At 41.0% G+C, this 26742-nt stretch overlaps 1 protein-coding gene across 5 annotated transcripts in view; it reads left to right on the top strand.

Moving 5' to 3' along the window:
* CCNH (cyclin H) overlaps nt 1–26742 on the top strand; it is an 837458-nt gene that overhangs the window by 260854 nt on the left and 549862 nt on the right. For all 5 annotated transcript variants that reach the window (XM_044064155.1, XM_044064153.1, XM_044064152.1 and 2 more), the window contains one exon: nt 17033–17106. In XM_044064155.1, the coding sequence (XP_043920090.1) occupies nt 17033–17106 (74 nt within the window). The remainder of the gene's footprint in view (nt 1–17032; nt 17107–26742) is intronic.

Genomic DNA, 26742 nt, shown 5'->3' with positions numbered 1-26742 from the left:
ACCCTGACTACTTTGCATCAACAAAGCACCCTTAATAGCCTTCTAACCTCAATTGACCACCCCCTTGTAGCTCACCAGTCAAAGGACTGGCTAGTATGGGTGTGTGATTTCCTAACTTCTTTGTAGCCAGCTTGATGGATTTGGACATCTTGAGACAAGGTAGCAATTGTCTCATGCCTTCTGACAACCACTTGCTCCTTAAAGAAGCAGACAAAGTGTACGAGAGAGGTACTTGCACAATTACACTGTATGCTAGAGTTGGCAACAAGGAGCACATCAGGTTGTGGAAGCCACGCATACAACACCCAGTATATATTAGAATAATATATTAGAAAGATTCTATTAGAAAAATGAGGCCTAGCTATATCAGTTTGTGCCTTATTAATATCATCAGCTAAGCCATTCAGCTCTCTCCTACAATACCCTCCTCTCAACAAAACCATCTATCATTTCATGCAGGACATCATTAAAAACATGACCATCTGTATGTAATTTAGACAATCTCAGAGCTTGACTCCTAAGTATATTACGATAAATATGCATTGGATGCATACTCGTATGGTGCAAAATATTATTGCACCAACACTCTTTCTGTGCAGTCTAATCTCAATATTTGCTTCCTTTTTAACCAAATGGACATCTGAAAAATCTATTGCATCAAAAGATAATGTCTGACTAAACCTCAGAAAACTGATTATGCTTTCAAGGTATCCGTATCGGACAAAACACTCAGTCAACTCCACAGGTCCATCCCATAAAATAATTACCTAATTGTTTAAATGAATGATTTTTTTTAATTATTAGTTTATGTAATAGAATATATAATGGAGGTTTGGATGTGTTTCATTATGTCTGAAGAAGTGCATTGTGAGGGCACAAAAGCACTTACATTTATTAAACATTTTTATTGGCCGTGTTTGGAAGGTGTATTTTTTCTTTTTCCTGTTGGATCATTTTGATAAACTCTTCCTTTGTCCACTGGACTGGTTTACTTTGCTGAGTTGTTTCTTGTTTGACTTTGTTCCAGTGGAGCATGGCAGAAGGACGAGATATCGAGCTTGGTTATGTATCTGACCAGAGTAATACTGCTCAATAGACTGAATGTTTAGCTCGATTGGTGAGCATAACAAGAAAACCACTTTTTAAGTTGAAATTAGGGGCTCCACGCTCAGAGGGATATGAACAGCCACAGTATGATTTTTGGGTCTTTGAATTTATATCTTGGAGAATTTGAGAACAAGTTGTACAAGCTGAAAAGGTATCGGTGGCAAAGGCTCCACTTAGAAGCCTGTTTACATTTTAGTCTCATCCCCAGAGGACTGCATATCTTGAAAATGCCTACGTATGGTACATAGTTCTGTGATTTAATACACAAATGGCAGGAGCTCAATTTAGAACTGAGCTTTGATTAATTACATCTGCCTGTTTATAGACTATTTTAAGCCCCTGGAATCTACTCTGTCTACGGAAATAGATAATTTATTGAAACAAATGAAGTGTGATTTTAAGCATGAAATATTGTTGGCTAAATTAGATGATATTTATGTAAAATGCGTCTCTGTATGTTAACAGACTCTTGCAGCGGAAAACGAAGATGTTGGAAGGTGATTATTCGGACTTTATTAATGGCTGTATTTTTGTATGGCCACGTACTTCCATTAGTGCTACAGCTGCCGATAATGTTTTGGTGAAAGAAACTAATAGAGTCATTGAGAGTTGTGAAAGAGATGTACGGGTTAATGCCATCTCCATGGAAATGAGTATAATGTCAGCCAGTGGTTGTGAACTTGAGGAAGGCGCGGGTCTAAGGATCAGACCTCTGGCTATGTAACTTTCGCCTCATTTGTTAACAGAGATTTGCCGACTGATGGGCTCATAGCGCTGGCTAATACTCTTGAAGCCCGACCAAAAGAGAAATTCAACAGTCGTTTCCGGTACTGCCTCTACCTGTCAAGAACACAGATGTACTATGGAGGGGGCGGTCCATCAGCAGGGACAAACAGAAGTAAAAATCTTCAGTAGAACATGGCGTCCCAGCCATGAAAGAGAAGCGTGTGACCATAGATCATTAGTTGTGGATTTGTCTTCACCTGGTTTATCACAGATACAATGGCAGGTTTTAAATAAGTTACATTCTTTTATACCTTCTTGTCCCTCTAAGGTATGTGAGATATTGTTGCAGTTGAGACTCTATGCAGCAATGTGATGCTACAAACTGTTTTTTCTAATAGTGGCTCGAGGCAGTTGAATGACTTTAAAAGACCAAGTATTTTTTGTCCTAATTTTAGTGCTTCAATTAAATAATTTCTCAAAATGTGTGAAAGAGATTTGTACATTATGTCTAATAATAATAATGAGAAATCTAAGCTTTACAATATGACCACCAAGGAGTTTGCTGCTTTTACTGCATTAAAAGAACATGAATGTTTACAGATGTGCCCCCCTGATAAAGGTGAGGCTGTTGTGGTTTTAGATCGACAGCATTATATTGATAAAATGCTTTTGATGCTCTCTGATTCTGACACACATTTAAATATTACCACCCCTATGATCAATAAGATGATTAGCCATGTACATAATGAGAGTTATGATCTATTAATGAATAGATTGGTAGACCATGATTTATATTTGTATTTAATGGTTGATAAACCTTTATTTCCTACAATACATGGTCTTCCTAAGGTTCATAAAATCATGAGTGACCCTCCCTTAAGACCTATAGTGTCAGCACCTGGATGGTTGACTAAACCTCTATATTTGTTGAACATAATCTTAGACTTGTTGTGGACAGAACACCTTCAGTGTTGAGGGACACCCAACATTGTTTAGAGTCTCTTTATGACTGTATATCTCATTGTGATGTATCTAGGTGCTTTTTAGTCACTTTAGATGTATGTACACTTTTTACTGTTATCCCGAACTTAGAGGGTGTGGAATATGCGAGATTATATCTTCATAGACCTAGTTCCTATTACAACGATAAGATGTATCTTATTTGGGTACTTGCGTATTATCACAACCAGATTTTAGCGATAATGCCACTTGCTTCCCGATATTGAAATCTGACCATTAGTGTTGTACAAATGTCAGAAAATGTCTTGTCTTTCACAGTGAAGGTTGTTTTAAGAAGGTTGTCAAGAACAACGGAGCAAGTTAGTGTGTCACTGTGCCTATGTGCACTTTACTGCCAGCATGTGTGGAGCTATCTCATTTGTGCATTAACGGTGCTTACAGCCACAGCAACAGTAACTTTTTCCGGTGTTCTTAATAACCCTTCTTAAAATCACCTTCACTCAAAACACTCCTCCTTTTTTTTCCTTCCTTGTCAAAGTGCGTGTCACGCTACATGTTTTCCATTCAATATGACTTCACATGGTGAGGAGGCATCCCTCTGTGTGTTTTAATCCCAGAAGCACATCTTAAACCAAGCCAAATACTGTGTTGTACGAGTCTCAGGAAACCAGTGACACAGCTGTGATACCTGAAACCCAAATACAATTTTAACTGTTATTCGTCAGCATTTGCTGCCACGAAAAAAAGGAACGTTCAGCGGGCAGACTTTCAGTAATCAGCATGCTGGCCGTAAAGTGCATAAAGAAACAATAGCTTGTTTTTTTCATTTTATTGAAAACACTCCAGAAAAAAAACTGTATTGTTAAAGGAAACACACTATATAACAGTTATAAACCATTAACGGTCAGATTTCAACATCGGGAAGCAAGTGGTATTATCACTAAAATCTGGTTGCGATAATACGCAAGTACCCTTATTTTTTCCCTTTTGGTCCTAGTGTTGGAAAATAATGCATTTATGTTTGCTGACTCTGTTTACTTACAGAAGAATGGCGTAGCTATGGGCACTTCTTGTGCCAATAGCTATGTCAATCTAGTAATGGCTTCTCTACCCATTTAAGGTTTTTTCAGCAGTTCGTGGATGACTTTTTTTATTTTATAGGATGGACCTGTGGAGTTGATTGTTTTCTCTGATACCTTGAAAGCACGACCAGTTTTCTGAGATTTAGTCAGACATCTTTTAGGGCGGCCATGGTGGTGCAGTGGTTAGCATTGCTGCCTCACAGCAAGAGGTTCTCCAGTTCGATCCTCGGCTGGGGTGCCTTCTGTGCGGAGTCTGCATGTCCTCCCTGTGGTAGCGTAGGTTTCCTCCGGGTGCTCTGGTTTCCTCCCACATCCCAAAGACATGCTGTAGGTGGATTGGACTCTCTAAATTGGCCCTAGGTATGAGTGTGTGCATGTGTGTGCCTTCTGTGGAAGGTTGGGTGCCGGGCTGGCAACTCGACACTGTAAAACTCCACTGCCAATCGTGAGCGGACAGGTGATCCGCTGTGGCGACCCCTAACCGGGAAAAGCCAAAAGAAGAAGTCAGACAATATCTTTTGATGCAATAGATTTTTTAGATGTCCATTTGGTTAAAAAGGATGCAAATTTTGAGACTAGATTGCACAGAAAAGAGTGTTGGCACAATAATCTTTTGCACCGTATGAGTATGCGTCCGCATATTTATTGTAATATACCTAGGAGTCAAGTTCTGAGATTGTCTAAATTACATACAGATGATCATGTTTTTAATGATGCCCTGCATGAAATGATGGATGGTTTTGTTGACAAGGAGTATTCTAGGAGTGAGGTGAATGGCTTAGCTGATATTAATAAGGCACGAACTGATACGGCTAGGCCATATTTTTCTGATAGAACCTATAGAGCTAAATCGAGTAGAAGTACAGATGATAGAACCAGGGTGGTTTTGACATATATGAATGATACAAGAAGAATTTGTGAGATCATTCATAAGAATTGGCCTGTTTTATCTGATGATAAGGTGGGTAAAGTAGTTGGCTCCCATCCCAATTTCGGTTTTAAGAATGGTCCTTCTGTTAAACGTCAACTTTGCTATGGACCAAATACAAGGAGGTTTTCCATTTCTGACAAGTGACATGGTACATTCCAATGTGGAAAATGCACGGCTTGTGGCTGTATATCTGATAGATGTTTATACATTCTTGTAATGATTATAGATTTGCTGCCAGGTTTTATTTGAACTGTAATATAATAGCAGTGATTTAGTCTGTTTGGCTCACTGCAATTCTTGTACATGTTTTTATGTAGGGAAGACTAACTATAGACTTAAAGAACATATCTTGGAGCATACCAGATATATTAGAAATAAAGATTTAAGTAGTGCGTTATATAGACATATTGTTGATGTTAATGAGCATAGTTTTAGTTTTTTAGTGTTGCAGGCTATACGTAAAAAACCCTAGGGGTGGTGATATTAAAGTGGAGGTAGCTAAGGTTAAATGGATTACTAGTCTACAGGTACATAGACCTCCTGGCTTAAATGCAAATGTGCCTTTAAAACCTCTGTTGAAGACACGTAGATTGTCATTGATTTTAATTGCCTAATTGCTTAAATGAATTATTTGAATTATTAGTTTATATAATAGAATATACAATGGAGGTTTGGATGTGTTTCATAATGTCTGAAGAAGTGCATTGTGAGGGCATGAATGTGCTTACACTTATTAAACACTTTGTCTCAGGCTGGTATAAGCCTAGCATTGAATAGCATGTTATCACAAGGATGATGCCACAATATGAGCAAAAGGTATTGATTTCAACGGTTGACTGTCTTTCTGTGTCATTCTAAGGGGATTCAATATTTATCAGCTTGTGGGGGGACATCTCCCCTTTTGGCTTTTGAATACTGTCTAAAACTTTATTTTACCCCTTAGTGTCTTTTTTTAAGCAATGCCAAAGTTACAAACCTACCAACATAGCAAAATCAACCATTGCTGCTCAATGCCAGCTGCCTAAGTAAAATTACACTCCCTCCAAGCCCTCCTCACATTGGAGAATATAGACATCTGTGCAGTTGCTGAGATGTGGTTTAAAGAGGCAGAGAGTACGCTGACAGTACAAGGTTTCAGTGCCTTCCACACGGTAGCTGCACAGACAAATGCTGAAGGTGGAGGTGTCTTGTTAATAACAAGCACACCTTTAGTGTGGTGAAACAGGATGACATGCTGGAGTTAGTTCATGTGCAGATCACCACAGTCAAAATTCCCTACCATATCATAGCCAGCAGTAGGTAACCCTCCATGTCCCAAGAAGCTAACAACACATATTTGGTCTTACTAGAGACATTTGCCATCCAACCTAATACTCTACCCATGGGAGACTAATTACCCTTCTATAAACTGGGAATCCTACATTGCCTCAAACCTATAGGCACAGATATTCCCGGACTTCATAAATATAACTTCCTTGACCAAGTAGTGAGTACTTCCACAAGAGGCTCCAACATACTGAACATAATACTCACAAGTATGGGAGAATGCTGCCCCCCCCTACACACACACACGCACACACACACACGCACGCACACACACACACGCACACACACACACACACACACACACACACACACACACACACACACATCACAGCTTTCCTGTTTTGGTCTGATCATAAAGCTGTCTTCTTTGAAATTAAAATCGCCTCTGTAATCCCATTAAAGTCTTCAACAGTTGTGAAGTATTCTAAGTCAAATTACCTTTTATTAAGTGATGGTTTTCCAAAATTCAGTGCCCCTCCAAACTCAGAGAACACAGCAGCCTATGTTGAACTCTGTGCAACCATGTCACTGGCTGCACAGAGGCTGCTGTACTTAGTAGAAATAAGCCCAGATCTTGCACGAGAAACATGACACCATGGTGTCATCCCAAATTAAACAGGATGTACAGCAAAAGGAAAAATATTATGGCAAAGGTTAAGAAGGGTAATTTCCATAAAGATAGTGTCTGTCATCAAACTAAATGGGCAGCTAGGAGGGCTAATTAGGTCAAGCAAAGCCAACTTTGCGGTCAAGATATCCTCCCAGGTAAAGGATAACCATAAGGCCTTTTTCAGCTATGTCAGAAACCTCGAGGGAAGCTCACACCAATGTGCTGAACTCATGGTTAATGGTGTCACATTAGCTCAGCCTGGCGATATAGCAAACCTGCTAGCAGACAAATTAATTTCCAGATTTACTCACCTCGTACCCATAAACATGCCCCAAGAAATACCCTCAAGCATAACCCCTCCAACTATAACTAGGGAGCATGTACTGACTACACTCACTAAAGCCAAGAGCATGGTTTCTGACAGCCCCAAACAGCATAAAATATAACTTAGCAGGACCCCCTGAAGTTCTTTAGCTATGGTGTTAAAACAAGTTTTGTGCTACCAGAATGAAGGACAACAGCATTCATCCCCCCCCTTCATAAGGGAGGACCATCAACAGATCTTGGAAACTGCAGACCCATTAGTCTGACAGTTCTTTCAATGGCTTTGCAAATAAAACTAATCACTGAATTTATCAACAAGAACATAAAAAGATCTCCAGAAATTGGACACATACCAGTTTGGCCTCAAAGGAAGGGCATGCTTACTGAATCTGTTAGACTTCTTTGAAAATATCGCTAAAGCAATGGATGGGGGAAAGTGGTGTAAACTGCCTACCTAGATCTGGCTAAAGGATTTGATACAGTACTTCACTCTGACATTGTCAACAGACTTGCATAACTAGGAATAAACCCCTCTATAACATGCTGGATAGCTAGATGGTTCACTGATGGCACTCCAGAGGTTAGACTCGGTGAGGCCACCTCCAGAAAGAGGCTGGTCACCAGTGGAGTCCCCCAGGGCTCTGTGCTAGGCCAACTCCTCTTTGGCATTTACTTCTTGGATGTCAAAGCCAATGCTAAAGGCCTCTGGCTGACCAAGTTCACATATGATTGCAAACTGGGAGCAGTTGTTGAATTCCCAAGACGAGAACATGCTACAGGAAGGTCTAACACAGACAAATGCTTGGTGCCAAAGCCATGGCTTAAAACTCAATATCAAGAAATGCATTATAGTACCTTTTGGGAAGTCGCTCATGCTGGGTAATATGTCATCAATGAAACTCCCTTAAAAGTTGATTCAGTAGTCAGGGATCTGGGAACTTGTGTAGATAGCAACCTTCGGGCCAGCATGTGTCCAAGATAATAAGAAAATCTTTCTGTGTTGATCAGCTGTTAAGTAAGAGTTTGGCATCTTAGTCCAGAGAGGTCATTATACCACTGTACTCTGCCCTCATCAGACCAATCCTAGAGTATAATGCACCCTCTGGTATATACCTGACCAGAAAAATGCAGTAACTGGAACTTCCACAAAGGTTCCTTGCAAAAAAGAATACAGAGAGTAAACAAAATGTCCTACTGTGATCACCTCAAAGTCCTGTCTCTTTGCTACATATCATACTGACTTCTGAGAGGTGATATTTGCCTGGCATGCAAGACATCCCTGAACCCTGTTTTGCTGAACCCTTTTGCACATCTGCAAAGCAAACAACATCAGAACTACCAGATTAAAAGACCTAACGTTTGCTTGCGGCATAAATAGGACATGTTTGAGAAAAATATATAATTCCCTAGAACAGGCTCCCCATCCATGTGAAACTGAGTTCCTCCCAATCCCTACTTAAGTGCAGGTTGGACCAATGGATGTGGGTAATCAGAAATTTACCCCTGATCTGGCAGCTGTGTTTCTGATGGACAGAGGCAGTCAGTAAATCACCACATATGTAAATCAAATTTGTGGGATAGATTTGAGTTGCACGGCTAGGATTTTAAGGTCCCTAGTGTTTGGTCTAGTACACACCTGTGAACCTGTGAAATAAGAATAAAGGGAAATTAAGACATTTTCAATCTGGTGAAGTCTTTGGAAATTAGATGAGCCATTTAGAAAGCATTCTGAACTGCTGCAGGGACATGATGGGCAAACAATAGTGAATCATCACCAAGAGTGCTTAGATCCCTTTTAATATTGTCTGATTGTATGGGTTGGCCTCCATATTGTAAGGGAAAATGTTTTGTTTGCCAAAAGTAATTGTACTACATTTTTTTTCACATTTACTTTCGGACTATTGTCCTTGTTCATTTGTTAACATGGTCTAACCTTTGCTGGAGCAATTGTGAGTCAGTGGATGATCAAATAATAATACCCAGTTCACAGCCATCTGCAAACTTCGATAACTGTAGGCCAGGGGTGTTAGCCTGAAAGTCTAACATGCCAAACAGGAAACAGCCCAGCTTTGAGACCTGTAGTATGTATCTGATAATTTTTTTTTATTTTCTGGAGTGGTACAGGCAACTACAACCATTTAACTGTCTGTCCCACAACATAAAGATTTATGTTCAGATTTACAAGTCTGTCACTAATCCCTGCAAGGGGAATAATAGAGTAATGTCAATAACCTTGGCCAGGTTTAGGTGTGTTGTATAATACTACTTAATCATAATCCATTGCATTGATGAGTTTTTCAAAGAAATTAATGAGGTTAAAGAAGTAGGACCTTTTCTGACAAAGAAGAATTGATGAGGGTCTTGGTTTAAGAGATTTTCAGTGACCAGATTAATGGAGTCTAAGATTATTCATTCCATAGCTTTACTAATAAGGATAGTGAAACTAATAGGTTCTGTCATTACCAGGGTCTGTGTTTTCAGCCACTGTTGTGTAATGGTATTATAATGGCTGTTTTTTCAGGCTTTGGGAATATGACCAGTGGCAATATGACAGAATTCCATCTGTTTCCTTATCTGGATGACGTTTATTGCCTTGAGGGGATTCTGTGTCCCTGGAGTGGCTTTTCTGTGGTTGCATTATCTGGAGATGGACATAAAGTGGGAGAAGACCTCTCTTATCTCATCTTTAAGGATTCTCTTTATCATCTTGGAGCTAGTCACTTTTCTGTGTTTGTTACTGGCTGTGGAGAAGGCTCACTGGCATTGATTTTGGCAGCTTGTTCAGTAAAGTATAGTCAAGAGTCATGATTTAGATCATTCTGTGTCTTCTGGGCTGATTGGCCTTCATGGTCTTCATAGTGCATTTTGCACACTTGGAGATGCGCCTGTTGCTTGGCTACAGTGACCAAACTGCTGAGTGGTCAATTATCCCAAAGACCCTAAGGTTGGCCTTCCCTTTCTGTATCTGAAGTCCTCACATGTTATGCTAGATGCTTTGCTATTGGTGTGAGAAGCATATTTTGGGTCCCTCAAAGTTTGAGAAATTACCTTCCTGGAGATGGAGCTTCCCACTATCCATTTAGAGATGTACTCTGTTCTCCTGGCTTTGAAAGCTCTGAAGAAAAAGATGTTTTCAAGGGCTCTTCTGATCTAGTTTGAGAAGACAGTCCATTGCGCTGTACTTATACAAGCAAAAAGACATGAATCCATACTGTCTGTGCAGAGAGAGAGAGAACAACTAGCAGTTGCCTTAGAGGATTAACGAGTTGTTAACAAGCTGTTCTCTGTGGTCTACAGGTGCAAGGTGTGATTCCCTCAGCCTCCATTGCCTAACTGTGAGACTCTGAGCAAGTCACTTAAACAGACACTGTTCCCAGGCCAAGTGTGAAAATGGTCCTTAGAAATTGGTGTTCTACCCTGGACAAACCCACCTCCATAGGTATCACAAGGGATAAGAAACTAAGAGTAATGCTACTCAACGCCAGAAGTCTAAACCTCAAGATGCACGCACTCGAAACTCTCCTTAGCATGGAGAACATCGATATCTGTGCAGTAACAGAAACCTGGTTCAAGGCTCCCGAGAGCACACCAGCACTACCAGGTTATACCTCATACCATACTTTTCGTCCCCAAAACTTGGACCGAACCACAAAAGGAGGGGGAGTATCAATATTCGTCAAAGATACCCACACCTCCAGGTTGGTGGCACAGCACGAAGCATCAGAGACTATCCATGTGCAACTAACTGTGGGTAAAACTGCCTTCCAGTTTATAGCCTGCTACAGACCACCTTCCCAAACACAGGAACCCCACTTGGCCTTCCTGAGAATACTGGAAAATATGAAGGTCTCTCCAAACACCATTATATTGGGCGACTTCAACTACCCAAACATAGACTGGGAGCATTACTCTAGCTCCAACACCCTAGCCCAAAGGTTCCTAGAATTTATAAACTCAAATGCTATGGAACAACTTGTTACCACTCCCACAAGAGGGTAAAACATACTGGACCTGATCATCACCAACATGGGGACACTATGCTCCAGACCAGAAGTGTATCCCTCACTGGTAAGATCAGACCATAAACTGATCTCACTGGATATTCACATCCGACCCCACCCCCTGCCCAGAAAACCACAGTGAAAAACTTCTCTAAAGCAAATTTCACACGCCTCAAAACCGAGGCGAAAGCCTTCAAAGCCCCCGGGCCTGTGGAAAATACGGCCCAGACCGCAGAATCCTTTATAAACGCATTCTATGAACACCTTCAGGAATGCATGGATCATGCAATCCCAAATAAAACCAAGACCCAATCCTCCAAAGGCAGGCGTCCTGTCTGGTGGACCCCAGCCATAAACAAACTATACAATAGAAGGAGGAAGCTACTACATGATGGAGCAAAATCCCAATAGGGAAGGCATCTCTGATCAGTATTAGCAAAAAACTACGGGCACTCATAAAATCGTCTAAGGCCAGCTTCGAGAGAAAAATTGCACAGGACACTAAGGATAATCACAAGGCTTTCTTTAGTTATGTTAGGAACCTGGGTGGGAATTCCCAGATATGCTCAGAATTAGTCCAAAATGACAAAAAATACACCGAGCCCACAGACATTGCCAACATCCTAGCTGACAGGTTCAGTGCAAACTTCTCCCCCCTCTCCACCAAAAGGGCAAATATCTATCCCAACAGAGTGCTGCCCCCCTGACATCTCAGATGCTTAGGTAAGAGCCGCCCTCTCCAAAGCAAAAAACACAGCATCAATGGGACCAGATGGTGTCCCGGGCTGCGTCCTACATGAACTCCAAGAAGAGCTAAACCCAAACATAAAACTACTGTTCAATCTCAGCCTTACTACAGGATATATACCCAAACAGTGGCATACAGCAACAGTGGTCCCTCTCCACAAAGGTGGTGCCTCAGCGGATCCTGGAAACTATTGCCCCATAAGCCTGCCTAGCTTGGTCTGCAAAGCTATGGAAAGGATCATCATGGACCTCATAAATAAAGATATTGGGGACCTACAGACACTGGATCCTACCCAGTTTGGCTTTAAGGGCAGATCCTGCCTCTTAAACCTGGTTGATTTCTTTGAAACAGTCACCAAGGCCATTGACGAGGGGAAGGTGGTCCACACAGCCTACCTGGACCTCGCAAAAGCCTTCGATACAATACCCCACTCGGGCATTATAGATAAGCTCACCAGCTTAAATATAAACCCCTATGTCACTAGATGGGTTGCAAACTGGCTCAAGGACAGAACCCACATGGTTAGAATTGCTGGAGCCATGTCAGACTCCAAACCAGTTACAAGTGGCATCCCACAAGGCTCAGTCCTGGGACCTCTCTTGTTCGGTATATATTTCTCGGTGGTACAGGCCAACACAGAAGGACTGTGGCTGACCAAGTTCGCAGATGACTGCAAACTGGGTGCCATAATCAACTCTCCAGCCGACACAAGCATCCTCCAAAAGGGCCTCATAGAAACAGACAACTAGTGCCAGAGCCATGGCCTCAAGCTAAACGCCAAAAAGTGTATAGTCATCCCCTTTGGCAAAAACAAAGTGCCCACAAATTACCACATAGGTGGTAATCCATTAAGTACAGAAGAAGTCATTAGGGACCTGGGGACCCAAGTTGATAGCAATCTCTCATTTGACAACCACGTGGCCAAAGTGGTTAGAAAAACATTTTATATAGCCCACCTAATCATGAAGGGATTCACATCTAGATCAGGGGAGGTCATCGTACCTCTTTACTCATCCCTCATCAGGCCCATAATTGAGTACAATGCCATTTTTGGGATGTACCTTACCAGACACCTGCAGCAACTGGAAAGACCACAAAAGTACCTCACCAAGAGGATCAAAGGTTTCAAACAGATGCCATATGCTGCCCGGTTAAAGAAACTCCAGCTCTACTCAGTGGCGTACCGCCTGCTCAGAGGCGATCTGTGCCTGACGTATAAAGCCATGTCCAACCCAGAATTAATGAACATGCTGCACCTCAGAAAATCCAAATCCCATCGAGCTACGCGCTCGAGAGACTTGAACCTCAGCACTGAAATAAATAGGACATGCTGGAGGGACAGATTCATAACCCAGAGGCTCCCTTCACTCTGGAATAAAATCCCAGTCCAGGTTAGACAGAGTCCCACATTGACTCTCTTCAAGAGGAATCTTGATGAGTGGATGGGAGATCGTAGGTTTACCCTGGCTATCACTTCTGTGTCACTGTTAGACAGAGGCACAGTATACTAACCTCAAAAAACGCATAGCAAAATTAATTTAAAATGGGTGGCGAAAGCCAAACACACTCTGGCTAGGCTTATAAATGCCCTAGGGCAGATAGCCTAGTATGAACCTATGAACCTATGAAAAGAAATACAAGTAAAGTAAAATAAAAAATAACCCTCTGCCAGGGGGATCATAGACAGAACCACCATCATGTCTGTATTTTGAATCCCAGGAGAAGCTAATGTGCTGGTGGTCTCCCTGAACCTCTCCTTCGCCCCTTTGTTGGAGTTGAGTTTGGAAGCCATATCTAGCTTGGACATTCAGGAAGTGGAGAACTCTAGACATCTGCCTGTTTGTCACTTAGAAGAATGAGACTCCTCACCCTCTTCTGTTTTATGCAGCATGGCAAGGGTAAAAAGTGGTAAATACATTCTCCAGCCAGAGATGGGACACTTTCTATACACCTTCCCAGCATCCCTCTTGATTCCAAACCTATTTGTAATATTACAAAAGTCTAAGAATTCCTCTCATCACTAAGAAGGGTATGACCTCTTTGCAGGTCCCTGGAGGTACAAAAACCCTTCTGGTACAAGCCAAGGAATTCCACCTCAGTTGAGGTGACAAATCTTTCCACCTTAACACTTGTCTTTTACTTCAGAGCCTCTGATCCCTTGTACCTCTTGGCTTGGGTTGTTACAGTTTATTGAAATTGCCCAGAAACTGTATGCCTGCAGATGCATTCTTTCACTTGGAGGAGGTTCTTCCGTTGAACTGCAGCAGTGTCCTCTGCTTCCCTAGCTGGTCATTATGCAAGTATTACTGACTTAAAGCTCTTGTGTGAATTGTCTTCATTTATCCATGATCAGATTTCACCAGTTTGTCCATCATGACCTTAAGGTAGGAGTGTTGTCTATTATAATTGGTCAAATAGTTGCTTGAAGGGGTTTTACATTTCTGTTAACCTTTAAAGAACCCTTCTTCTCCTTGGGACCTGAACTTCAGGATTGGCAGGCTTGCTTATCCCTCACTCAAACATACTGGTTAAGAAGCTTTTATTTTTTGAAGAAAAAAATTCATTGAGGGCAGCACCTGTACATGCTGCAGGGTCATGGTGCTTCAAATCCTTTATTGTACAAAGATTAGGCAACCCTTAGAAATGACCCTCATTTCTTGTAAATGTGTTGGGAAAATTTATCCATAAAGCAGTCTATCCAAATCCACATTTTCTTGGCTGGGGCAGAAATGAAGGAAGAATGGGATCTTAATACTTTGGGTGTGCAATGCCAGATCATAAAGTGAGTGTTTCAGTTTAGAATAAATCACAGCTGTGTGATGCCATCACTGTGGTGAAGAAATGGCTGGCAGTTGCGACGTTTTCCAGGTGGATTATAGGCCACATTGTTTTCTCCTATTCTGAACTAAGGCCATGTATGCTAGACTGTATGACTAGCTGTACCAGTGGCGCAAAGGGCTGAAATTCTAAAACTCTCATTTCCCTCTTCATTGCTTCCTAGTGGGAAAGAGCGCATAATTTGTAAGTGGATTTTGTGGGGCATGCATCTAAGTTGACTTTATATATTTAAAGTTGATAAATTTGTATGCAGTCTGAAAGGAGGGGGGACTAACAAAGGGAAGAACTAATACACAAGACAGTGCTATATCAGTGCAACCTGTGCAGGGGCATAATGTATGATCAGAAGACATATTGGGAATGTACTTATGGTAAACTGGTGTTGGAGTCATGAGCTAGAAGAACCTATGATAATGATTTCAGTAAAGTAAAAGTAAAAAACAAAGTATTTGCAACTAGCAGCTGAACTAAGTTTGATTTTCAGTTTTTAGATTTATTGAGTTTCTTCAGGCTCTGCTTAGAGAAAGCAATACAAGCATTATTGTAACATTTATCTTCTCTCTACCTTATTATACCGTCTTTAATGTGCTCTAAACTGCCTTTTTCTTTTCTTAGCATATTATAAATGTTTTATATATATATGTGTATATATATATATATATATATATATGTGTATGTACATATATAGATATACATATATATATGTATATATATATATATATATATGTATATATATATATATATAAATGTGTGTGTGTGTGTGTGTATATATATATATATATATATATATATATATATATATATATAAAATGTGTGTGTATATATATATATATATATATGTATATATATATATATATATATAATTTTTTTTTTTTTTTTGACATTTGTTTACTGGGAAAGTTCTGTTGCATACTTTTATTTTCATTTCACTTTTGGTTTGTTCTTAAAATTAAATGCATTGACTGCTTGTTTTTTCCATCCCTTCTTTTCTTTTTCTAAACTGCTTCTGCTGGTGGTGGCTGCAGAGGTGGTAAGCTAAACAGTTTAAACAAGACTTCCCTATCCTCAGCAACTGTCTCCAGGTCACCTTAACATTTAAGAGTAGTTTAGGACCTTCTAATGCACGTGTGTTTAGGTTTAGAATAGTGTAAATGTTATCTAGCTATCTATCTATCTGCTGATTATTGTATAATGTTGCTGCCTTCTTGGCTCAGGTCATGGCTAAAAAAAGGCCATCTGACTAGCTCACCCACCCAGTTACCAAATCAAAGTAAATGAATAAGTTCTGCTGGCTCCCCCACGTTTTCAGTACACACAGAGGTACACTTCTTCCAGTATGAGGCCTTTTTCCAGTGTGCCTTGCTTGGTATTGCTCTGTGTAAAAAGTCAGCGTTCAGAAAGCTAGTGTAATTGTTGGGATTGCAGTCCATTAAGATAGATGCCCAGTGTGTATCTGTACAGTGTCAGCCCCCCCTCCCCATTTTTAAGCATCATTTTCTATGTTATTGTGTTTGTTTTTTTTCCTCGCTAGAAGCTGTCTTCCTTGGTGTTCTAATCTTTTACTTTTAGGCTACAGACCTTCTGATACTCTGTTCCTGCTCAGTAGTCCATTACAGTTTAAGCTAGACTATTGTACTGCCTAGCTATTTCCATTTTATTTCCAAAAGCACAGGAAACATGAAATGTGACCACACATCTTGAACAAGTACTGCTGAAGATGGAGCTTAATAAAAAAAAATTTAAGCTTGAAAAACTACAAATCTTTATCAGTTGGTTACAAAAACAAACTCACTAAGTCAAAGCTTGTTTTACTGAGGTCAGTAATAAAACATATCTGTATTCCAGGGTAGCAGACTGCCACATATAGAACTGGAATTAGAAGTGTATAAACTCTCAATCATGTACAGTAGAGAGTCAATTATCTGAACGTCAGTTATCCAAAACATCAATTATCCGAAGAGTCTTCCAAATTTTTTGGGTAGGAAAAATCATAAAGTCTGAATATGTAAACATTGTACATATTTGCTTGTGCAAGTTTTTTGAGCTTGAAACCTGCTCATGTGTGAAAAATATTTATTGTCCACTGAAATAGCTGAATAGTTGAAAAGTGTATTTCCTGCATGTAGAAAAAACAAGATTTTAGAAGATTTTTATCTGGTTCAGTGCATGTTTGATTATCAGAACTACCCTAGGTCCCAATTAGTTTGGATAATCGACTCTGTACTGTAAATGTCATTGTGCTTGCAAGGTATCATGAGACACTTGCAGTGGTAAATTGACATACATCTAGTAAAATGTAGTGAATTCTGTAATATTGTGTGTATGGCTTGTTTTCTGTTATGTATATCTAACTTTTTGCTTGTTGTGCAATTTTTCTAGGGGACAGCATGCATGTATTTCAAGAGATTTTACCTACATAATTCACTAATGGAATACCATCCAAGAATAATTATGTAAGTACGTTTTTTTTATGTAAAATGTGTTTAATGTGTGTGTGCCCGCCCGCGTGTGTACGTGTGTGTGCACGTGCGTGCTTTGTGGTGCTGGAATTATGATTGATTAACCTGGAAGATAAGTTGATCCAGAAGGATTGTCTTCAGCTGTGCTACAAACTAAATTGCAAAGTGCAGACTTTAAACCAGTTATAGTTCATAAGACTCACTAGAAGTATTATACCTACAATAAACCTAGTCTATTGTGCTGTACACTGCAGTAAGTGGTTGCATATTACAGTACTGAAGAAAAAGCATATAGCGTGTAATTTGTGTATTCGGAATAGTTGAGCCAGGGTGGTGCTCAGGTTTTGAACTAGTGTCTTATAAACAACATTTAAGCAGTTAATAGTGGGTGGATGGATAGTTCATCAGTGGCAGGATGGAGCAAGTAGTCTTCTTAACATCTGTGACCAAAATAACAGACAGCTGTACTTGTTTGCTGGTATGAGTTATATTTTATACTTGTATCATGAGTATCCGCGGTGGTGGTGCTGCGGTAGCATTGTCGCCTCACAGTAAGACTCTGTCCGGTTCGATTCTCAGCTAGAGAGTCTTCTGTGTGGAGGCATGCGTGAATGGGCGTACCTTCGTTGAAGGTTGTGTGTCAGGCTTGGTAAGCCGGTACGTAAAAATCAACTGCCAATCATTAGCGGACTGGAGTTCTGCTGTGGCGAACCCTAACCGGGAAAAGCCGAAAGACACAAACAAATCATGAGGCAGGAGCATACAAGGATATAAATGACTTTAGTGTCCCTCTCTTCTTTTTCTTTATGCCTGTTTTAACATGGTACATACCATGTCCACACCAGCTCTAAAGCTAAAACAAAAAATGCATTATAGGTCTTGTACATGAAAATTTCAACAGCTGATGTAATTTGTAAGGGAGAAAGTAATCCTGTTAACTGCCCAGCACATTTAAATAGCAGCACCTGTTGCTGAAATAAAGGGAAGCTTGTATAATTTCTGTAAAAGGTCTGATGCATTATGTAATGATTTCCAGTTAAAACATATTACACTTTTTTTGGATTGGTTATTGGGGGTTAAGTGGTATACTCGGGGCCAGTGGGCAGGGTTTGTTCTAGGAGTGCCACCTTAAACAGCAATGTAAGCTTCTGTTGGCCACTAATATTTTGTGAGTAAGGACATTTTGTTGTGTGCATCACTACTACAGTTGTTCTTGCATCTTGGACTTTGGCCACAGAAGGCTTTATATCCCGCCGGACTTCTAGAGTTCGGTACCCTTCACCATCCAGACCAAGAGGATATTCCATGTAGAAAACTGACATCTGCCTACAACATTTTAGAACCTTTCTTGCTGCAACTAACAGCCCATGCATAATTTTTGTGCATCTCTAGTCCAATGTTTAAAATGACCCAAAGCTTATTCAAGTAAATACCCTGCTGGTGATTTTTTTATACCTTTAATTAATTTATTCGGATCAGGAACCTAGTTAGTTTAGGGCATGTCTGTTTTGTGGTAAGGTCTGTCTGTAGTTTATGCCAAAAACTTTGAGGAAAAGAGTGTTCCGTGCAAAGGTATTTCGACTGGAAGAGAGTAGACACCTTGACTTTATGCAGTTGTAGGAACTTCAGTTTACCCCAACCTCATACATCTCCCCCAAGAACCATTTAGTGAAAGCAGTCCAGAGAGAAGAGAGTCAGGGACTCTTGTGATGTGAAGATGGCATACAATGTCCCTGCTTGTTACAAGGATGTGGGTCCCAATGAGGCCCTTTTGCAGTGCCTTACCTTTATGTCTGAGACATCCAAAGCATCTGGCAAAACCTCTTGCGAAGCCACCATGACTGTTAGTCAAGGCACTTCTCAAAGTTGAGAGCATTCGCTTGGAATTCAGATATGATGTCTTGCTTACAGTGCTTGTGGCTAAAATGTGATTTTGTCAGCGAATGGGTAATGATGGTGTACTCACCTATCTCGTCATGGAGGATGTCCAGGATCAGAGCATGAATATTCAAGAATCCCATCCTTTTCCTGATTGTCAAGGAAGCAGCCCAACTCAAGGACTCAGAAGCTCAAATGTAGACTGTTCACTCCTAACTTGCTGCAGTTGCTTGGCCTCTGGCAGCAGATGGGTATTTATCCCTCCCCCGGGTATTTCACCCTAATGTCTGTTGTTAGTTCATGGATTCCTTCAAGACTTGCAAAAACTGCTGTAAAATCCATGTCATCCTTCTGTGTCTGGAGTCCCGCTGCCAAGAGAAAGAGGGAACCTCTCCAGAAAAAGATGATGACTCCTCATATAGTGATAGTAAGAATTAGATTACTCCTCTCCAGTATCTTTCCACCTTTGGTATTAGACAAACAGATACCACAGAGGAACTCTCATTTGAAGACACTCTTTGTGGAGTGAAACCCCATTTTAGATGGGAAGCAAAAGAACAATCAAGACATAGGAAAAAGGTAATTTAAATTACTTGGTCTGGAGGTCCTTAAACTTGTGGCAGTTTTTCCAGTCTTGGGAGCTTTAGAAGATGCATCATTGGCAGACGTTAGGAAGCTGGATACCCTGTTCCCTTGCCCGTAAGAAGATTGAAATGTTCTGAAAGGTCCAGAGGTCACACAAGTTCCTTTTAAAACCCTGTGACAGATCCAGTTGTGATATCTGAGGAACCAGAGAAGGGGTCAGCACTACTACCTTCTCCCAGTACTCTTACCAGTGATAAGGAGTGCAGAATGCTGGACATATTTGAGAAGGAAGTGTACACTACTGCCACTCTGGTCTTCAGAGCAGTTAATTAAATACATGACCATGTTTCAAACTGTTCTCCTAGATCAGTGGAAGGAGAAAATTGTGAAGGTGTGTAATTTGGGATCTGAGGGCAAAATTATTGGACTTCTCTGAGGCAGGCAGTCTGGTGCCTGTGCACTGCATCAGGTGTGGTTATGACACTTGCTACAGAAACCAGGTTAGTATTTACAGGCACTGTGATCAGGCGAAATGTATATATGAGGCTACAGTATTTGCCTGAGGATGTCAAAATGCTCCTTTGATATTAGACCTGCTTTTTGGGATCCCCACTATTGAAACATTCAGAAAAATGGAGGGGAGAGAGACTAAAGTCAGTGAAACAGATTTTTCACTAACCCACACCTAGATGGGATAGGACTTATCCATCGAAATGTAGTCCCTGCTGTCACAAGCAAGGAAAAGGTAAACCATCCAAGGCTAACAAGGGCCAATATAGGAACAAATTGCAGGGAGACTAGAAGGGAAAGACTGGGTGTGCCAAAGCTGTGTACCCCTATGGAGCAAACTTGGCCAGATATCAACTCTCCCTCCCCCATCCCTTCCCCCAAATCTCGCACTGAACCTATGCCAGCTTTCTCTACCTATCCCATGTGCTCCAAAATTAACAGAAAGGATAACTCTGTGCATAAAAAACTGGGAAAGCATCACAAAGCACATACTGGTGCCGCAAATAATCTCTCAGGGTTACAAACTACTGTTCCTAAGAAAGCCGTGTTGGACATTCTACCATTACTAAAGGACCAAGCGTATGTGGTCCATTAGTTTCTTACAGAAGCTTTTATAACTAGGACTCAGAACTTCCACCAAAATAAAGCCAGAGTAAGATGTTCTACTCAAGACTCTTTTTTTGGTGCTCAGAAAGGGGGGGTCCCTCATGCCCCATCCTAAAAGCTAAAGATGTATTTCAAGGTACCAGAATTCGACATGATGACATTACAAGCCAACTTTCCTATTTTAATATTTCCTCAAGCCCTGATCACTGAATCTCAGGAATGCTTGTATTTGCATACCCATTCCCAGGGACCATGGGTGTTTCTGAGATTCGGAGGTGGGCGACTCCACATATCAGGTTACCTCCTTGCCCTTTGGATTAAATACAACACCAAGAGAGTTTTGAATAATGCCTGGCTCTAGTAATCCATTTATTGCAGAACTAAGGGCATTCACATTCACCAAGGACTGCTCTTAAAATCTGAAGCTTTTCTTCAGCATCCCATAATCAAATCTCATTCCTTCCAAGATAGTGGTGTTCCTAGGGTTCTTACTGGATTCCACCAATGAGGGGACCTGCTTCTCTGAAGACAAAGTGGAATCTGTGTGTCCGCACTTCAAGATGACCCTGATGACCGTGGTTATAGCCAGGGAAGTCCTGTGTGCATGGGGATTCATGGCTTCCACAATTCTTTTGGTTCCCCTGGACAAATTGCACATAAGAAAGTTACAATGGAACCTAAGAAGCACCTTAAGCAACCTGGCGGTGATGATCCCTCTGCTTACCCTATAGTTCCAAAAAACTAGAAAGGTGATCATCCAGGTCACACTGAACCAAGGGATGCCTTTCAAACAAGTATACCCAGTATCACACACGGATGCTTCAAACTTAGCTTTGGGTTGGGGGCACACTCTCAGGAGGCCTCAAATTACAGGCAGTTTGGAATACAGATAATAAGACTCATATAAAAGTAAAGGAGATGATGGCTCTGATTTAGGTGCTCAGACCCTTAAAAAAGGGGGTTTGCATGTAACAGCTGACAAAACTACTGTAATGTGGTCTAGTGGTATTTCATTCTTAGCCCTTGTGCAAGCTGGCATGGTTGCCTGGGAGATGGAGCTGCAATCACAGATGACCCTACAGCGGACTGTATTCCATCCCAGTTGAATGCATTTGCTAACTAATTCTGCATATTAAGCTGCAGACCACAACAAATGAATGTTATACAGGGATGTTTTTCTTCAGGTTGTTCACAGGTGGAATGTACCAGAAATAGACGTTTTTGCCTCACCCTCTTTCTGTATGCATCTCCCCAATTCCTATTCACCCTAGTGTGATCCAGAAAGTAAGGGAGGAGGAGGAGGAGCCCAAAAGTCCTCTTACTGGTATTCTTCTCTCCCCTTCTCCGTATGCCTGGTGTAAAGCCTTATGTGCTGCCTTTGCAATTGGACCTCCTTACTCAGGATGGGGGAACCCTGATACATCCCAATGTGGGGGCATAGAAGCTGACTACCTGGATGATTTAACCATCTCACCCTTCAGGCACCAGTTCACAAAGAAAGCCTAGCACAAAGAAATCCTTTGTAGCCAAATGGAAGAGGTTTTTCCTGTATAACCACAGGAAACCTCAAGACCGTAGGACAGCACCAGTGTCCATGATTCTGCAGAACATAAGCGAGATGTTCAATTCAGGCCTTGTGTTTGCCTCTATAAAGGTATACCTTTCAGTCGTATCAGCATGCTTGCCTGTATGAATTTCCTCATAACCTTACCCCAGGCTGTTAACTGCTTCCGCAAGGGATTACCTGATTAGAAAACACCCAGAAAAGCTATTGCTCTTCTGTTAGACTTGAACTGTGTCCTGCAAAATCTAATGCAGATACCTTTTGGGCTTTCTGAAAACAGCTTTACTACTGGCCATCACCTCAGCTGGAAGAATTTTTAGAAGTATGGGCCCTCTGATACAGAGGCATCCTTTTTAGTCCATCATAAAGACAAGGGTCAGTCTTAGAACTAATCCCACATTTATGCCAAAAGTGGTAGCTGAGTTTGCTAGCAAGCTCAGACAACAGCTCTAGGCAACATGCAGAGAAAAAAGAAAATAAAGTTTGTTCCCAGTAGAGAAATAAAAGGAAAAACTAGTATGGAGGAGCAGGAACAGCGGGTGACGCCATCTGGCAGCATCCAAAGCTATCCTGTAGGAGGAGCAGCTTTATAAAAAGTTCCTGAAACCGTAGGGGTAGACAAAGAAGTAATAAAACAAACAATAGGAGGCCAGCAAAAGAAAGATGACAGAACAAATACCAGGCTTAGAATATGTTAAACTGCTTTGAGAGCAGAGCTACAGGAACATAGTCACAGATCCCAGGTAAAAATATGATGAAATGGCAAAGCAGTAAACTAGAGAATTTAGAGAACAGACCCAGAAGATGCAACATAAGGGTAGCAATAATAAATGACTCCATCCTGGAAGAACAACCAGAAAGCTATGTGCCAGGTCTAAGTGACAGTAGACTTGAACTACCAAGGACAGAGAGATGGTAATACAAAAGATGACACATAATAGGAAGGAGAAACAAAGGGGCTGAATGCTTCCCAGTGCATATATTGGCTTGTATACTTGGCTTCAGAACAAACAAGCTAGGTCTCTCAAGATATAGTCTCGCTGTATTAACAAAGAAGAACAAAGAACAGTCGTATAGCAGCACAGAACATCATGGAGAAAGCTGCCTGAATAAACTATCCTGCTGTATTGTTAGTACAGTGGAATGGGAGAAAATTATTTACCACAGTGACAGAGTTCCAGCAGTTTCTGGCAGAGAAGGAAATGAACCGATGCCATCAGATGCAGACAAGCAGCATAAAATCAAAACTCTTACAGCTTATAAAATGGCAGACAAATCTGTAAAGATTTAGGGCCGGGGGAGGAGAACCCAGTGATACCAAGAATGCATCTGACATAGATGCAACTGCTGAAAAGAAGATTAAAGTTGAAAGAGCATTATGGAAATGTGACACCGCCATCATAGGGAGTGAAGAGAAGCAAACACAGAGAGACAGGGTTCCTATTAGAATGCCGAAAGCTTAAAATAGCGAATGACCTAAAGGACGGAAATGCCAGATCTCGATCTGCTTTTTCTGAGATCGTGGTACTGTGATGATTGGAATATTTGCCCTTTCCTCACTGTAGTGCGATCTCAGAGTTGGTATATATATTTAGCGGGTGGTGTGGGGGGCACAGCCCCCTACAATAACGTGTTCGAGGTTCTGCATTTTCGACCTTTAGGTCATTCGTTTTTGGGTTTTTGTTTATGTAATAGACCCTAAAGACCACAACACAAATGAAAAAAGAACCAACAGGGGCTACGTAAATATAGCAGCTGCCACAGCAATGTGAAGAAAGGAACAATGGCAATTGTGGAGTTGGAAGCAAAGCGGGGACATAAGGAAGACGTAGAGAGCAGCACAGGTGAGAAGACACCCTGTCTGTCAGGAGGCTTGGATGCCCAATGCTGGACAGCAGAGAGGCTGAGGGCATAGGGCTAGTCCAAGTAGAATCACTCCAAAAAAACAATCAGAAAGATGTACAGAAAGAGAGTAGGAAGAGGCAGCCAGGAAATGGCAAAGCTTGTTCAGCAAGAGAGGATGATGAACTGATGTTAGCTTTGCGTGAATCACAAAAAGTCTGCTTGCAGAATACCAAAGAATACTACCTACTAACACCTTATCAAAGAGAAGAGTGTGGTTTTAGTGGAAGGGACATAATCCAGTTAAGGTGAAAGTGGAAAGGAAAGACGTGTTTGTAGAAGCTCCAACTTTCCTGATAAGGCTAGAATCTTTCAGTTTAAATGCAGGGGGAACAGAAGAATACCTTATGTCAAGAAGGGCAGGAAGATGGGACATGGATAGTAAACTGTGAAAAGACTAAGTAAAAAGAATTGTAAAATATTGCAAATAATCAAAATAAAAAAGTAAAAGGACAGGGGTAAAGTGAATAGAAAAAGAACTGTAAAGAGATCCTTGGATTATGCTGTAATGTATTAGACCAGAAGAGACAAAATGTGGAGAAATTAATAAATGCAGAGAAGAGGGAACTGGGACAAAAGTATGAAAAGGTTCTAAGTCCAGGGGAATCCACACAGCAAGTTGGTGAATTATACCACATAAACTGGAATTGGAGGGAGGGACTGAGCATAGGCACAGACCAAGGAACCACTGATTCCTCACACTGGAGAAGCTTTGGAAGAGGGGGTCATTCAAAGCTTGCTTGGGGGTCCAGGAAAGGGGAGTAAGTACAGCATCTTGGCATGTAGATGGAGTATCTCACCTGTTAAAAAAGGAAAGTCATGCAAGACTTAAAAGGCGTGGGGGGCATAATCCTGCTGTAAGAAACAAATCTGAAAGTAAAGGAAGAGGAGAGGATGAGTACTAAATGCCTGAAAGGAGAATGTGATAGTAAGGCAATAGGAGTTAAAGGGGGGGGGTGACAAATGTCTTCAGGAAAGGATTACAAATAGAGCCATTTGGAAAAAGTGTAGATGGGAAGGTGGCTGATATGGCAGCGGTGAATACTTTAAAGTAGGTAGACCACAGGAGGTGTATGTAAGAACCAAATGTAAAGTATGTAGACCACAGGAGGTATATGTAAGAACCAAATGAGGATGCAGAAGTTTTCTTCAACACCTTCTTTGAGGCTTGGTAATCTAGGACTAGTGAAATTGAGAATGTCGTGGGGGATGGGGGGGTTCAGTGTCACCCTAAAGCTAGAGAAAGACAAAGTATTTGGGAGAAAAGAGTATAATCAAAGGATGAGGATGGATCTTAAGGAAAATGTGAAAGTGGGTTCGTGGAAATGTATCTAGAGAGAGAGCGAGTCATCCACAACAAAAGGAGTACACATTCACAAGAAGTTGCCTAAGTTCCAGCTAGTAGCCAGGACAGGATAATTAGAGAAAAGTTATGGAAGAAGTGGAAGAAACTGAGATCCAGGAAAGATGTATCTGACCATTTGGCATTAGTAATGAGTGCAAGGATAAAAAGGAGGAAGGTGAGGGTACAGACTAGACATAGGCAAATTGCAAATGGGGGAACAAGAAGAGAATGAAAAGCTAAAGAAGGTGATAAAGCAAGACATAAAGGAAAATCAAGATTAAACAGATAAACATGTAATATACATTGGTGGAATGGAGTGAAGATGGTAATGCCAGGAAACTGTAGAGGGAGGGACAAAGGAAGAGAAATAAAGAGGATGCAGTTAAGGATCTAGAAGGAAGGCTACTGGAAATGCAAGAAAAAAGATAGGAAAGTACAGTAATCACTAGAAATGCATGAGGCAGAAATAAAAGTGGAGTTGGAAATAGTCACAGCAACACAGGCAGAGTAGGGGTACTGTGAGAAACAGAAACAAACAAAAGGGCTGCCATGAAAGAAGTGGGAAAATGCTACGGGTATAAGAAGAATGATACTTGGAAGAGAAAGACACCCAGAGGGAAGCAAATAGCAGATGGGGAAGGAGGAAGGTTGGCACATGGAGAAGACAACTGGAAGAAAGTTACTAAGACAGTGCCAAGAGATGCAAAAGATGCACAAAATTTGACATTGGACTCTGGCGAATACACATATATAGTAATTGACCTGTAGGAGGCTATTTAAATGATCGAAAAAAGCCAAAGTCAGGTGGCAGTGGTATGGGATGGCGGAGGCAGAAATGGTCCATATGTTCTATAGCTGTAAATGGTCCCAAGGGGTGTGGAATTATAATCTGGAAATGTAGAGAGAGCTATTCCACAAAGAAGGGGGAAACTTTTGGAACATCTGTATTTGGAGACTGGGTAGAAAAGAGTGACTAGTCTGAAATAAGAAAAACATTATGGCTACCAACTGAAAGAAAAGGAACAGAATACAAAAAAGTAAAGTACAAAAAAGAAAGAATCCAGGGTGTCACCAAAAGGAACATAAAACAAATGAAAATGAGAGAAGGGGGAAAGCAAGCCATAGTGAAATGGGTGGAATTGCTGATCTTACTACAAGATTGAAGAGGAAGAGTGTGGGAGACAATATAACGTTTAAATGAACATGGCAAACTACTGATATGTGTATAATACAAGGCACC

Source organism: Protopterus annectens, chromosome 2.part2, assembly GCF_019279795.1.
Source record: "Protopterus annectens isolate FY-2018-M chromosome 2.part2, PAN1.0, whole genome shotgun sequence".
Classification (NCBI taxonomy): Eukaryota; Metazoa; Chordata; order Ceratodontiformes; family Protopteridae; genus Protopterus; species Protopterus annectens.
The sequence above is the reverse complement of the archived record's forward strand: the minus strand, read 5'-3'. Positions and strand labels throughout refer to the sequence as shown.